General features: G+C 47.3%; 1 protein-coding gene across 1 annotated transcript; it reads right to left on the reverse strand.

The window, feature by feature from the left end:
- Positions 1-2,499: 2,499 nt before the first annotated feature.
- On the reverse strand, positions 2,500-14,455 carry gna13b (guanine nucleotide binding protein (G protein), alpha 13b). The gene is made up of 5 exons (XM_040190724.2): positions 14,099-14,455; positions 8,095-8,324; positions 6,726-6,776; positions 5,429-5,629; positions 2,500-5,346 (listed from the first exon to the last, which is right to left on the reverse strand). The coding sequence occupies exons 1-5, from the start codon at positions 14,379-14,381 to the stop codon at positions 4,975-4,977; spliced, it is 1,137 nt and encodes a 378-aa protein (XP_040046658.1). The 5' UTR covers positions 14,382-14,455; the 3' UTR covers positions 2,500-4,974.
- Positions 14,456-14,674: the final 219 nt, after the last annotated feature.

Consider the following 14,674-nt stretch of genomic DNA (forward strand, 5'->3'; position numbering starts at 1 on the left):
ACTGAACACCACATGAGCAACGTGTACTCAGTTGTCACTATTTGATTTTGTTACCCATCCTAATTATAATATTTTTGGTGAATGAAGTCCCTATTCCCAGCTGCACGTGCCCGAATCCACCTGCAAGTGGATCACAGACTTCCTGTCTGACAGGAAGCAACACGTGAAGCTGGGGAAACGTGTCTCAGCCTCTCGGACCATCAGCACCGGTTCCCCCCAAGGCTGCGTTCTTTCCCCTCTGCTCTTCTCCCTGTACACCAACAGCTGCACCTCCAGCCACCAGTCCGTCAAGCTCCTGAAGTTTGCGGATGACACCACCCTCATTGGACTGATCTCTGGTGGAGACGAGTCCGCCTACAGGTGGAGTCTGACCATCTGGTGTCGTGGTGCAGCAGAACAACCTGGAGCTCAACGCTCTGAAGACAGAGATGGTTGTGGACTTCAGGAAGAACAGAGCCCCACCCTCCCCCATCACCCTGTGTGACTCCCCCGTCACCACTGTGGATTCCTTCCGTTTCCTGGGCTCCATCATCACCCAGGACCTCAAGTGGGAGCTGAACATCAGCTCCATCACCAAGAAGGCTCAGCAGAGGTTGTTCTTCCTGAGGCAGCTGAAGAAACTCAACCTGCCAAAGACGATGATGGTCCACTTCTACACGGCCATCATGGAGTCCATCCTCTGCTCCTCCATCACCGTCTGGTACGCTGCAGCCACAGCCAAGGACAAGGGCAGGCTGCAGCGTGTCCTCCGCTCTGCAGAGAGGGTGATCGGCTGCAATCTGCCGTCCCTGCAGGACTTGTTTGCTTCCAGGTCTCTGAAGCAGCTAAAAAGATGGTAGCCGACCCCTCTCACCCCAGACAAAACCTGTTTGTGTCCCTCCCATCTGGCAGGAGGCTGAGGTCCATCAGGACTAAGACCTCCCACCACACCAACACCAACATTTCTTCCCGTCGGCAGTCGGGCTCATCAACAGAGCCGGTCCCCCACTGACTTTCACTTGTGACTTTCTGTTCGCTGGTGTACTTTATTTGAATTTTTAAATATTTTTAACTAGTATTCCTTTATTCTTAAACCAACCCATAGCATTATATTTTATTGTATTCCTCTTGCACTATATTGTCTTGTCATTGTCGTACTGGCTGCTGTTATGCAGCAACCGCCAAGCCAAATTCCTTGTATATCCGACATATTATGGCAATATTATAGTATATGATTCCTGATCCTGATGGGTTTTTGTATTTTTGTATCTGCTTTCTTACGCTACATCTAAATGTGTAATGTAGAAGTAACAAAATTACGCCACCAGCTATTGTTAGAAGAGAACATTGAACAACGTTCTTCTAGATTAGTCTCTACCACATTCCGTGTTGGACTCCTTGCATCCCTCGGGGCTGCAGCTCTGCCTTTACACCACCCATTCCTCTGTTCAATCCTCCGTCCAACATCTGTCCCAGGGTTCAACATCCACTAAACTTGACAACTACAAATCATGTGAACTGTAATTAAAGAACCAGTTAGCAGGTCGTAGGGGATCTAACGGAATGAATGCAACATGATACACACAGCTGTGCTTCCATCAGTGTGTAATGGCCTGAAAGTAAGACTGGTCGTGTTTTTATGATCTTAGAATGAGTCCTTCATATCTACACAGAGCACCACCGCGTTTCTACAGTAGCCAACAATGGACAAACCAGAAGGCCTCTTGATTATGTCATCACTCCTCTCTCATGTCCCCTGTGTAGACGAGTACTTGTTGTTATATTTAACCCTCTGGTGGACAGGCTGCTGACCCACGTGGTGCAATGATTTACCACGTTTGTAGGCATGACTAAAGGCTACAGCATGAGACATGCTAGCAGAAAGATAACGACGTTATGCAGACGATACTCAATCGTATCAAGCCAGACGAGACCAGCCAGCTCGTTACGATGTCTCAAGGACATCAAAACCTAGATGACCTGCACTCAGACAAACAGAGGGCATCTTGATCAAGCCAGAGCGCATTCAAAGTCAGCGGTCTCGTGATATAGTTTCTCTGGATGGAACTGCTCTGGTATCCAGCAGCACCGTTCATGCGTTTGTCACTTCTAGACTAGATTACTGCACATTCCTCCTGTATTAGCTTCTCTGCACTGGCTCCAATCAACAATAGAATTTAAGGTTCTTCTCCTCACCTACAAGGCACCTGCTGGCCATTCCAGATTTGGCTTCTTAAATCTGCCTCATCATCTTTTAAGTGTTCTTGAACACAAACACAAACCAATATGTCTGAATATTTACTTATGACAATCCTCCCAACTGTGCTTAATATAGAAATGAAATACAATCAGCAAATAAAGGAGTCTATATGTGCACAAAGCTCATTACCAATTGAATTCATTCACAAGGAAAGATCAAAACCATTTTGTATTATAGTTTGAATTATGACAACAGTTGCAAACTCATATTACTCAACTTGCTTGTCACAAGAGCAGAAATCCAATGAATGCAGACAGAGGTTTTGTAAAAAAAACAGTTTATTTAGGTTTGATTTGATTAGAGAGTAGAAGGGTACGGCGGCATAAGTTAGACTGTACATGGAAAGCTCGTCTATGTGAACATTGCTGTACTGGGACAAAGGTTGAATGTGAAGTTCTTTGCAATAGAAAACCTGCTAACGGTACAGGCAGAGATCAGAGAATATTTGGCAGACGTCTCTCCTGACATGAAGACACTGGCATTAAGAGAACGGTCAGGGTTATTAGACCCATGATGCCAAGTCATGGCTGTGCATAGCTGTTGCATAGCTTGGACTATGAGGCGACACTGGACTCCTCTCATGGAGGTTTACGACCAAACAGGGAAGACAATCTCTCCAGAGAAACCATGCAAGCTGGTCCTCATGGGTGGAACGCCGCTCCACAGGCAGCTCGAGCAAGGTCTCTGAAAGTGAACCTTTGACCTTTTCTTCTGTAAATACGAAGGCAGATCTTTAGACTTCTTGAGAATTTGCATCAATCTCCTTAGAGGATTCGTCTGTATCCCCCATCAGGCAGTAGAAGAGCTTTGGGAGGACGAGGCTCCTCACAGCAGAGGGCCTGAGAGACCCCACGGACACGGTGAGTCAGCACACGGGACATGTGTTCACGCTGCAGTGTGACAACAAGCCAACCAGGTGGCTGCTCTGTTTGTGCTGCAGGCTTTCCTCTGGCCTGTGGGGAGTTCACTGCTTCATGCTAACACACCACGGGCACCTGGGGAGTCAGGAAGGACCGGGAACCCCCGATGTCACCCAACAAAGGTCACTTATTCAAATCTCAATCTGCTCCATCCCAAACGACACCCACATGTAGTGTGAACAGCGGGGATCTATGTACACGTTCTGTGGCATCATCTGGTGTTCTTGTGTTCTTTGGGGATTCTTTGTGTTCTGTATTGTACGTTACCTGATGAGCTGCAGACAATAAAGTGATCAGTAGGTTTGAGTACAAAGAAGTAGATATTCATGTGCGTAGCATACACGACTGGATAGAAGCCAACGACGGAAAACTAAGTAGCACGTTGTAACGGACTTCTCTCCTGGTAGAGCTGCATACACACCAGCACGGTCCCAGGTACCACATACCGTGTAACGGCCATTCAGCATTCATACAAGCACAGTTACATGGGAAGTGATCGGAGTAGTTTGGTTTCCACTGATGTTCCCTCAGGACGAACCTCCAGCTGTTACACAGCTGTTATGACTAGAAAGCTTGGCTGAGACATCCAGTGTAGACAGGGAGGGGGCGGGGCCAAGCAGGGCCGTTAGCTGAAAGCTACAAACATCAGACATCCAGTTTCAATAAAAAGGCCTAGTGTCAGCAGGAACCGGTGGAGCCGCACCCCGTCCACAGAACGTAACACGGGTGGTCATACATGGGGGGGTGAGGGCGGGTGAGTATGCTCTATGAGACAGGGGGACGCAACAAATGCCTACTAGAAAAGAAAAATGACCCCAGGAAACTAAAACAAAAGCCAAGGGCTCTCATGAAGAGAAGAAACCTGCAGACCAAGAGATTCCACAGGGCAACGCCACCGCTTACTGAGACCATTTTGTGGTTGTTTCATATTTGTGGCCGATTGAGCCGGTTTGCTCCTAGCAGCAACCTTAGCTCAGCGTCTACTACTGACATCATGAGAGAAGGAGATAAAAGCATGTTTCATAGAAGCACATCTTGTACCCAATGACTGGTGAGTGTCTCGGTTAAGCCTTTCTCATTGGGTAAAATAACACAGGACAGGAGGAGTCAATACCCAGCTGAAATGAGGTCACCATGACCTGTTAGTTCGAACCCGCATGGTGAACATTATTGAGACATGTAGAGAGAAAAGAGCCCATGAAATGTGTCACATGACGGAGCCGTGGGGTTCAGGCTGAGAAGCCCAGCAGCTCATGGTGGATGTGCAGCTACATGGAACGCAGCCTGTAAGTGTAAAGCCCCATAAAGAGAAAGGTACATACAGGGTACTCGTATTAGAGAAACAAACCGTGATTAAAAAAGTAGGATTACGGTGGAGAGCAGATGTTACACCAGAGGAGCAACAAAGAAGTTCTGAATAAGAGAAGGCAACAGCGGTCAACAGTCGCTGCCGACGGCGTCTCACTAAGAGACAGCCCCCCCCCCCCCCTTAGCAACAGTGGTCAGAGCAGCATAGAAGAAGTGTGGATTAGAGCAACATAAAGGATGTCAGAGCGACTATGGCGATGGGGTTAGAGGTCGCTTACAGTGGTTTGAAGGGTGGGGGTCGAGGCTCAGAGCCACAGGCGTCATAGTGAGCAAGTTCAACAAGGCGGAGAGCAAGCTTGGGAAGTAGGGGGGTGGCCGTAGTAGTGGTGGCTTTAATACAGAGTCACAGTTCAGTCAAGTAGGGAGGACGGATGGGTGGAGGAAAAAGCACCTCCACACCAACTCTCCGTGAGGCTCCACCCACCCCCACCCTCCTGCTCCGCCCCCTCACTGCAGCATCAGCTGTTTGAGGTTGTCGTGCAGGATGGTGTCCTTGACGTCACGGAACACCAGGCGGATGTTCTCGGTGTTGATGGCCGTGGTGAAGTGGTTGTACAGCGGCTTCTGCTGCTGTTCTCGGCGCTTCTTGCGAAAGCACTCCACCAGGAAGCGCTGCACGTCGGCCAGGCTCGAGGGGTCGCCCAAGAACTCGGGGAAGTAGTCTTTGATGGACACCTGCTTCACCTTCTCCTCCAGCAGGTCCGTCTTGTTCAGGAACAGGATGATGGAGACGTTGCTGAACACCCGGTTGTTGGCGATGGTCTCGAAGATGTTGAGGGACTCGCTGAGCCGGTTGGTCTGCCGATCCTCCATCAGCACCTGGGGGTGTCGGAGTGCTGGGGTTAAGGCCCATATGACGCCGTGGATACCGGACCATTGAGAACCCGTCCTTGAAACTCACCTGGTCGTATTCAGAGGACGAGACGAGGAAGAGGATGGAAGTGACCGAGTCAAAGCACTCGAACCAGCGCCGCCTCTCCGACCGCTGACCGCCCACGTCCACCATCTTGAAGGGCACGTTCCGGAGTTCAAAGTTGTACTCGTGAATGCCTTTGGTGGGCTTTCTGGCCAGGAGGATGTCCTGTTGGTTGGGGAGGTAGTCCTGCAAGCGCAGTGTCAGATCCATTATTATCTTCAATAAGCCACATGAAAACATGCGCCAGCAAAGGATTCAATGCAACTGCTTCATTCTGACCGCAGACTTGCAATGAAACTACATTATTTTAGCTTTTCCTCAATTGAGTAGTTTACTGTATTGGGCACATAAACGGTGGGGAAAGTTCTGACATCACTATAAACTGCCATATTAACGGGGGTGTAGTCTCTGATGTTATGGTAATATTGTTTTCAGAGACATGGCTCTCTGCTTGTGAGCAGCTTCTACTAAGAGATGGTGCAAGACAGAAGCACCGTCACCAGATGGGTGGATGATAATTCTGAATAGAAAGATAGGACATGGAACCAGTAGCACAGGATAATGGTCCACAATAAGAACCCCTGAATGCTTTTGTGGGACCTTTTATGTTTTTGTCATCCAGAGTGGGACGTGTGCACGTTACTGTGCGTGAACATCTCCCGCCTCGCTATGACTGCTGATCTTCTTCAGGACCACAATGACAGCCTGAGGGGCGGAGCCACCATCCTTCCACACCTTGCTCTGGGCATTAATGAATGATGCATGTGGTGTTAAAGAGTTTCCAGACATGGAGAACTCGCTGCTCATGTGCAATGCATTCTGGTCCATGTAGGGGGGGCGGTGCATCGGTAGAGCAGCCAGAGGATATCGGAGGAGGCGCTCAGACCTTTGGCTGAGGGGAAATGAGCCATTGTTGTTTATTAGATGCATTTTATGCTCATTATGAACATTGGTGTGTTCACAGAGAAAGAAGAGTTTTAATGAACAAATAATCACTACACATGACTAACAAAATAAAAATGTCTCATTGTTGTAGTTTATTGACTCCACAGTGGTGCAGTGAAGATTTTGGGGGTGATTGTGGAAAAGCTGTACCATCTGTATCTGCCCATAAGAATCATCAATGGTTGTCCATTAGGATCAGAGGCCAGAAGGACACATCTGGGACGCAAGTTAGATTACATGAGACATGAGCTCCCTTGTGTGCTGTGAACAATTAGTGATACCATCTGAAGCGGGTGTCTGTGATTGGCGGAGCCTCTGCAGTGTACGTGGGACTCACCGTGTGTCCAAGCTTCTCCAGATTGTCCAGGAAATACTTGACCGACTCCCCCTGAGAGAGTGAGAGCGAGATTTCAGTGACTTGTGTGTTAAACTGTACATGCAGACGCCGCAGTCCAAACCAGATAAGGTAGGAATGTGTGACAAGTTACAACGAACAGCTGCTCTTCACTCCTCCAACGATCTTCTGGAGGCCCAAACTAATTGTTTCTTAATTAGAAAATGTTCCCCAGTAAAGACATTTACAACCAAGCTGGAGCGTAAATAAGGGTGACGTCAGTAGTTCTATCAAATCACAGACAGCAGCAGGGACCCTGTGTTTCCACTACGTCTACAACTTTGCAGGGGACGACTGGGCCGTGGAGGACGGGGGCGTGAAGGACGGGGCCGTGGAGGACAGGGGCGTGGAGGACGGGGCCGTGGAGGACGGGGGCGTGAAGGACGGGGCCGTGGAGGACAGGGGCGTGGAGGACGGGTAATAGTAGTTGGCGAACAGGGATGTAGTGGTTGAGGACGAGCGCTCTATGTCCGTGTGTTTGCGCTGTGGGCAGCGAGGAGTTGTAGACGGGGGGCGGGCCCCCCTCCCCCCTGTTCACTGGGGACCTGAATGTTTCACTGAGCAGCAGTTCACCACTTTCACAAGCGTCATACAGCATTCAACTCATTTCATATTACGGCGATGAGCTTTGGGAAAGCTGCACAATTGTCTACAAAAACCAGATTTCTTAAGACGTACGTTTGATGGCATACGCAAATGATTTTGTAATTTTCTTTCATGGAAAATGTTCATAAAATACTGATGAGGAAATTACTATCTGAGGCCTTATTTCTACAGACAGAAAACTGTGACTAGTTGTAATTCAAGGGAAAAGTAGTTGTTGGAAACTAAACCAATGGCTGAAGTGGTGCGTATCCCAGAATGATTAGCTGCGTTACCACAGCAACGTCACAATGACCAACGCTAACTGCTCGTTGAAGCTCAGCTGCTTGGCAAGCTAGCGTCCCTGCAGGGCAGTTGCAGATGATTGTCTTGTCGGAGCACAGTGTACGCTGGTGGAGAGACAGAGAGCAGCCCTTCATTAGATCGTCTGTGTGCGTCTGTGTGCGTCTGTGTGCGCTCAGCAGCTGCAGCACCGCTCCATCCAGTGTGAGGCGGCGCCTTTATCTGGCTGTCAATGCTGGTCTGTAGACTGGATGCTCTACTCACTAGCATCAGTGGACACGCAAACAGAGGTCAAAGCAAGAAACACAGGGAAAGTACTGAGGTATGTGGGCCACGGCATCAGCCCCCACTGCTCCCACTAGACATACACACACACACACACACACACACGCGTCTATTGGGCCACGCCCACCCAACAGGAACTCACCAGCTGGAACTCTCTGCGGCGGTCGTAGGCGTTTTGGATGCCCTGGTCAGCCCACAAGGCCCGGATGGAGGGCAGGTAGTGCTGGAATACCTTGGGCTCCACCATGCCATGCCCGTGGGCCATCACCGAGCGAGTGTCGAACGCCATCATTGTTTCTCCGTGGCGCTGGTTGGACTGGTTGCCCCATGGAATGTGTAGCTTCTCCCGAGCATCCACCAACACTCGAATACCTGAAGCAGGAGTGAAACATATCCGACTGCTATTCCAGAGGTTCTTCACAGCTTGTCACTTGCAAAGGATTGATTGCCATTTTGAGCTACTTTTGAAACTCTACTTACACGTTCTCTTGTGTTTTAAAAGCATATTTGCACTAAGGCTGCAACAAGGAACCGATAAAATCGATTATTAAAAGCGTTTGCAACGAATTTCATTATCGATTCGTTGTGTTGCGCGATTATTACGTCACAACAGTTGTTGTGAGTCACATGACGCAGGGAGAGACGTCTGTTCGACTAGTCGTCTAAGGTGTGCGAGCGTGGGGGGTCCCGTTTTGACGTGAGGGACGTAACAAGCCTCCTGTTTACTCGTCATCCAGCTGATCAAGCTAACGTTAGCTCGCTAATAACAGCAGTAAAGCAGTTAGCAAGACTAAGACACGTTTTTATTTACTCGCCTCTTTTGGACCATTCATTTTTCAATGTGTCTGATATTTTGTGCTTTGTCCCATATCGGTTATTGTTGACAAATATATTTGTGTGTGTGTTGTACTTTTTAATGCTGTCATATATGGTAGTCCAGTGCGCTTGCGCATATACTGTGGGTTATACGGTAGTTGATGTTATGCCTGTAAAGGGAAACCATTAAATCAACTAAGAAGCCTCTAATGCATTTATTTACAAATGCCATTTTAAATTCATCTCATAGCACAGGTTGTTTTTTAGCTGTATGCATTTACTTAACTTGCACTACAATGATGGTAATAATTTAATGAACATGAGGGTGTGTAGTATAGAGAACTAGTTCTGACGAATTTGAGGTTCTGTTTTAGAATAAAGGGTTGGAAATTAAAGCTTTTTAATGCCGTTTTTTTTTTTAATCGATTCATCGATTAATCGAAGAAACAATCGACCGATTAATCGATTATCAAAATAATCGTTAGTTGCAGCCCTAATTTGCACTTTAATTTTGTTCAACTAAAATTAACTTGTTACTCAAATATATTTGTCATTTTGAGTCATAATTCTGCTTGGGAAATAATGAGATTGTGAGATAGATTCATTGATTAGCCCTCCTCTGATCCCAGGACATGTGACTGAACACAGAGTAGGCAAAGCACTGCACATCAATAAATGACTGAACAAATGAAAATGCAGGTCAGCCTCGTGCTACAGAGAACAGAGGAGGAGACGCTGGTCTATTCATGTGTCATTGACTAAACTCCAGCTACTAAACAAAGTGTTTGTAGGTTACATCCTGGTAAATGGACCGTCTTTGTGTTTCTCTTTTCTAGTCTTCAACACTTCATGTCATCATTCAGCCAATCACACACTGAGGACAGGAGCCACCAGGCAGCAACATGACGGGACACACCATGGGGGGGGGGGGGGGGGGGGGGGGGGGTTGATTGACAACCTACACCTTCTGAGCAAGCTTCAACTCATTATAACGTGAGTGGAAGCCCCACGATGGAGAGGGATTCCTCTGAGGAGCATGATGGGAATATAATTAGAACATCATAACGATCAGATTTGGTTAAATGTTACTAATGTTGTTAGTAGGCTTGGACACATTAGGCAATCCATCAATTCCTCTAGGAGGCAAGGTGGGGGGGTGGGGGGGCTGCAGTTAGTCTATACCATTGGTCACTCCCCTTCATACTGCACATGTCACTTTAACTGTAATTTTTCACTCTGTCGTCACTCGTCACTTTGTCACTAGTGCACTTTATGCTTAATATTTTAAATTTTGTATTTTATTACTTGTCTATTGTTACACTGTCTACTGTCCCGCAGCAACCGCCAAGACAAATTCCTGCTATGTCTGACATATTTTGGCAAGAAATGTTTCCTGACTACATTCCATTACAGGTAATTTAGCTGACGCTTTTGTGTCTTGCTCAGGGACACTTGAGACATGGAGTGGCCGGGACTCGAACCACCAACCTTGCGGTTCCCAGCCCACCCGCTCTACCCCCTGCACCACGACGACCCCCTCTACACGTGCGCATATACACGGACAGGTTTGAGCACATGTCAAATTACCGCGTGTGGAATGAAATAAAGATGTGATTAGGGTCCCCCCCCGCTACCGTGGCAGGGGAAACACTGCGTGTCCTCCCGCAACAACCACTACCCATAATCCCCGGCGCTGGGGAAACACTGGTATGTCAACAGCGCTGCTCCCCCAGCCTGATTCAGCTCACTTTTATCCTGAAATGACACCAACCGTTTCCTTTTCAGCTTAACCACGCCAGGCGCCAGTCACTTCCCCCCCGCCTGCAGCTGAGCAAGCCGCTCACTTCCCTGTTCACACTCACGCAACTGCCCCCCACAGCCCCCCCGACACCATGGAAGCACCGAGAGAAGCGTATTGGTATTCTATGGAGCCAAATACAGGGCAAAAGCTTTGTTTACGTTTTGTTGTTGAACATTGAAAAATACAACAATGTATTCAAAATAAAAATAAGTGGACGAAAAATATTTTCACGATGAATATGGTTTTGACATGTATATATTTGATATTCACTCATATTTTTCAGTTGCAGATTCAAAACTTTTCACTTTCAGATCTTTTCTTCGCGTTTGGATCGTTTTTTGACCCTGATGTGGCGTAGGGGGCGGGGCATCCACGGGGGGAGGTGTATTCGTGAGTGACAGCTTAACAAATAAGGCTGAGGAGGTTCAACAGCTCGTCAGCGAAGCCTTGTTAAAACACAAACGACTCCTCTCTGTAACCGCGGCGATGTAACAACCAGCTACAACCACTAAGCATCATTGTAGGAACACGGACTGGTCTGCGAGCTGGACGAACCACGTTGATCTGAATGTGCAGCCGGGACCGTCTGCAAAGAGACATCACCATGGTTACACAGAGGTGTTGTTTGTGCTTCAACAACGTTTCGCTGACCAGCTACTAAACCAGGAAGTCAGAATCTGTGAATATCTTTCCAACTCTACCGAACTCGGACGCCGTCGCACGGATGCTGCGCTGAATTCAGAATTCAGTTGTTTGTGGGAAGAGATTCACGTGTGGTTGAGACAGTTAACTGGTCTAATTCTGCGATTCACGGCGAGTAGGATCCAGAACAGCTCGCTACACAGAATTTGTCCCCGGCGTCAATGGTTTTGCGGTTTGATTCTTAAGTCTCGAGTGCCTCCGTCTCCTCCAGGCAATGCGGTTTAGGAAGCTGTCACTCACGCCCCTCCCAGTTGATGCCCCGCCCCCTACGCCACATCAGGGTCAAAAGTCTGAATCTGAAAATATAAGTTTTGAATCTGAAAATATGAGATTTGAATCTGAAAATATGAGATTTGAATCTGAAAATATAAAATCTGCAACCGAAACATAAGAGTGAATATCAATTTTTTGAATACATTGTTGTATTTTTTAATGTTCAACAACAAAACTTAACCTTTCAGGTTCCCATTTGTAGTATTCGTGCAGTCACCTACATTCCTTTCAGTCCGGTATTGGAGCAGCCCATAGGGGGGGGACCAGTTTCCCTTACGGCCGGCCGCGGCGGCTCCCAGATGAATCAGATCCATCTTCTAATTTGGGAAGATGCGCCTTAACACATTGAGGATACTCCGTGGTGGAGGCTGTAAGGACGCGTCAATCCTTGGCCGTGAACGAATAAACTGATTTAAGTCGAGTCCACGTGGTCAGAAACTGAATCACAGGCATTTGGCTTGTTTCTCTTACTGCTAAATGAGATCAAACTAGTTCCACACAAACAGAAGGAGCTCATGATACTAACCCACAAAGCTTTCGATCTGTTGTCAAACAGCGTCACCATGGTGACACATTCTCCATCATGAGCAACAAAGGTGCTTTTAAGGGTGGAAACAATTGGCTCCCATTGTACATTTGACGTAGATGCACATATACTAAAAATGAATACTCATACTCTAAACCCTCAGGAAGTTGGCCATCTTTAATTTAGCATAAAATGAATATGCATTTTCCAGGGGATCGGATCAAACTCAACTTCACTAGTACAAACTACAGTCATTTGATACAAGAAATCAAACTGTGCGTGGGGGACGTTGGGTTACCCGACGTCATTTAGAACAAACCGTTGCCTGCATGGACACTTGGATTAACTTCAGGTGTTTCCCCTACCATCATATCAGGGGAGCACCCCCCCCTCAAAGACTCCCGCTCCTTGGAAAAAGTCTGGAATAAAACTTTTAAATAAAAAATAGCTAAATTATATCAAGGGAAAAAGGGCCAATTCTTAAAGATCATTTAATCTCTTGTATTGCCCTCTTTAATAAATGGTTAATACATATATAATGGTGCATGTGTATTTTAAGAACTACACTAACTAACACGGATATGGAGTCATCATTTGATTGCCATCTTAGTGATACTTCCATTACAATAACTCAAACCAGTAGAAAAGAGTAGAATGAATTCTGTGTGTTACTTTAGTCCTGTGTGGATGAGGACTATACGGTTGAATTAGAGTTGAAACGAGCCCTTTAAGTGTCAGCAGTACCACTGTTGTTGTGTATATTCAGTGTACACAGACGCAGAGACGCTTCATGTGTCCTCTGCACAGCAGCAGCCAGATTGCTTCAGCTGAAGAAGTAACCTGAATTCCAGCAGAAGACAGGACATCCTAAAGTGGGACACAATTGTGCGTGACAAGCTGCAGAGCAAACATGGCCGTGGGGAAGCTAAACTAATGTGGATTGAAATACACAAAAGTTGTACATTTCTACAAAAGAATTCCATCCTTTTTCAATCATTTTGACCTTTTGACTTTACAATGAGGGAGTTATTGTTAATGTTTTGTTACGAATCTAATTGTACAAACTTAAGATACTTTTCCCCAGCTGGCCGTTATCTGCACTACACCACCTCTCATCCACCCGTAGGTCGGTGCTGAGGGTAATAATGGGTGGAACATCTCAGCAACACTCTCACGCGTGTATAACAGATAAATGTTGATTTAGAGTTGGAATGTCAATATTAGGAACGAACCTTCGAACTGCTCCTGACGACAAACATCAGGTCAACCGGGGTCGAATAGATAATTATATTGATTATTATTGCAGTTTGATGAATAAGAATCAGTTTGATTCTGCTTGGATGCTCCGCGACCAAAGGGGACGAACGGCCAAAACAGATGAGCACCGCTCCCAGAGATGAGGAAGCTTCACGGGTGTCAAGTTGTCACAATAGAAGCTGCGTGATTCAGATCAACTAACCAGCCACAGCAACGCTGACTACGACGTAAAAGCACCCACAAATCCACCCGTGCACCACGTGAGCAGGTCGGGGACATCCTGCTGTGCTCGGGTCTACTTTCCTGTTACTGAAGGCAGCTCAGGTGTCACTGCGTGGTTCCCCTCACCAACTACCGGGGTAACAACACAAGTCAAGCCATCTGCAGAGAGACTCCTTGTAAAATCACGTCTGGCTTTTACTGAACGTCTCGTGTCACGCTAACGTGTGACCGGGTGATGAGTGCACTTTAAGGTCCGGTGGGTCGGTGATGAGTGTGCATGAACCTTAAGTAAGGAGCAGGTGAACATCTGGGAAGCGGCGAACAGGCACACTTGTCCCGCCGTGTAGGCCGACACGGACAACATGGGCGTTTCTCGGCGCTCCAGCAGCTAACCGCGGTAGCTTTGTCCACCAGCGAGAAGTGTCCCCCCGGTCCGCTCAGCTGCCGCTAGCATGGCTGCCAACTTCCCCTCTGAAGTCAGGCCCAAACGGACGTCACCGCGAGCCCCCGTCGACATGTCACGTACAACGGCTTCTCCCGTACACTTACCTTTTAGAACGTTACTAAAAATCGTGGCTCTGAATTCCTCCTTGGCCTTCTGATCGAAGTCCTGCCCGTGGATAATGCGCATCTGCTTGAGGAAAGTGGACTTGCCGCTCTCGCCCGCCCCAAGTAATAAAATCTTGACTAATCTTTTTAGATAAGTCTTATCTCGATGAATTTCCTCATCTATATCTTTAGATTTCCTCAGCTGTTCCGCTTCGCTGCTTGTGAGGAGACAGTTAGGGAAACATACTGATAAAACGGAGCGGGACGGCAGGAAATCCGCCATCTTTGAAACAACTTCATCGATACAGACAGCGAGGAGGAGGCCTGAGCCCCGAGCTCACCGCGGCCCGCTGCTGCGTTCATGGTCCCTGGGAATCCATACAGCTCCGCAACTACAACCGCTAACACTGACCTGACAGCAAGTTCAATTCAACTAACGTTATTTGAAATAGGTGTAGCCTAAAATAGGCGGTGGAATATTTCTTAAAAATGCAGTTATTTATCTGATGAAAGGAATTCTGGCAGCAAATAATTACAACAAAAGTGGGAAATGGCAACGAACGGATTTAACCACTT

The sequence above is a fragment of the Gasterosteus aculeatus genome, chromosome 11 (genome assembly GCF_964276395.1).
Source record: "Gasterosteus aculeatus chromosome 11, fGasAcu3.hap1.1, whole genome shotgun sequence".
Lineage (NCBI taxonomy): Eukaryota > Metazoa > Chordata > Actinopteri > Perciformes > Gasterosteidae > Gasterosteus > Gasterosteus aculeatus.

Coding starts and splice junctions, on each gene's coding strand:
- gna13b (XM_040190724.2), bottom strand. CDS start 14,381: ATGGCGGATTTCCTGCCGTCCCGCTCCGTTTTATCAGTATGTTTCCCT. Junction 8,325..14,098: donor TTTTAGTAACGTTCTAAAAG/GTAAGTGTACGG, acceptor CTCCTGCTTCAG/GTATTCGAGTGTTGGTGGAT. Junction 5,630..6,725: donor TGGAGAAGCTTGGACACACG/GTGAGTCCCACG, acceptor CTGCGCTTGCAG/GACTACCTCCCCAACCAACA.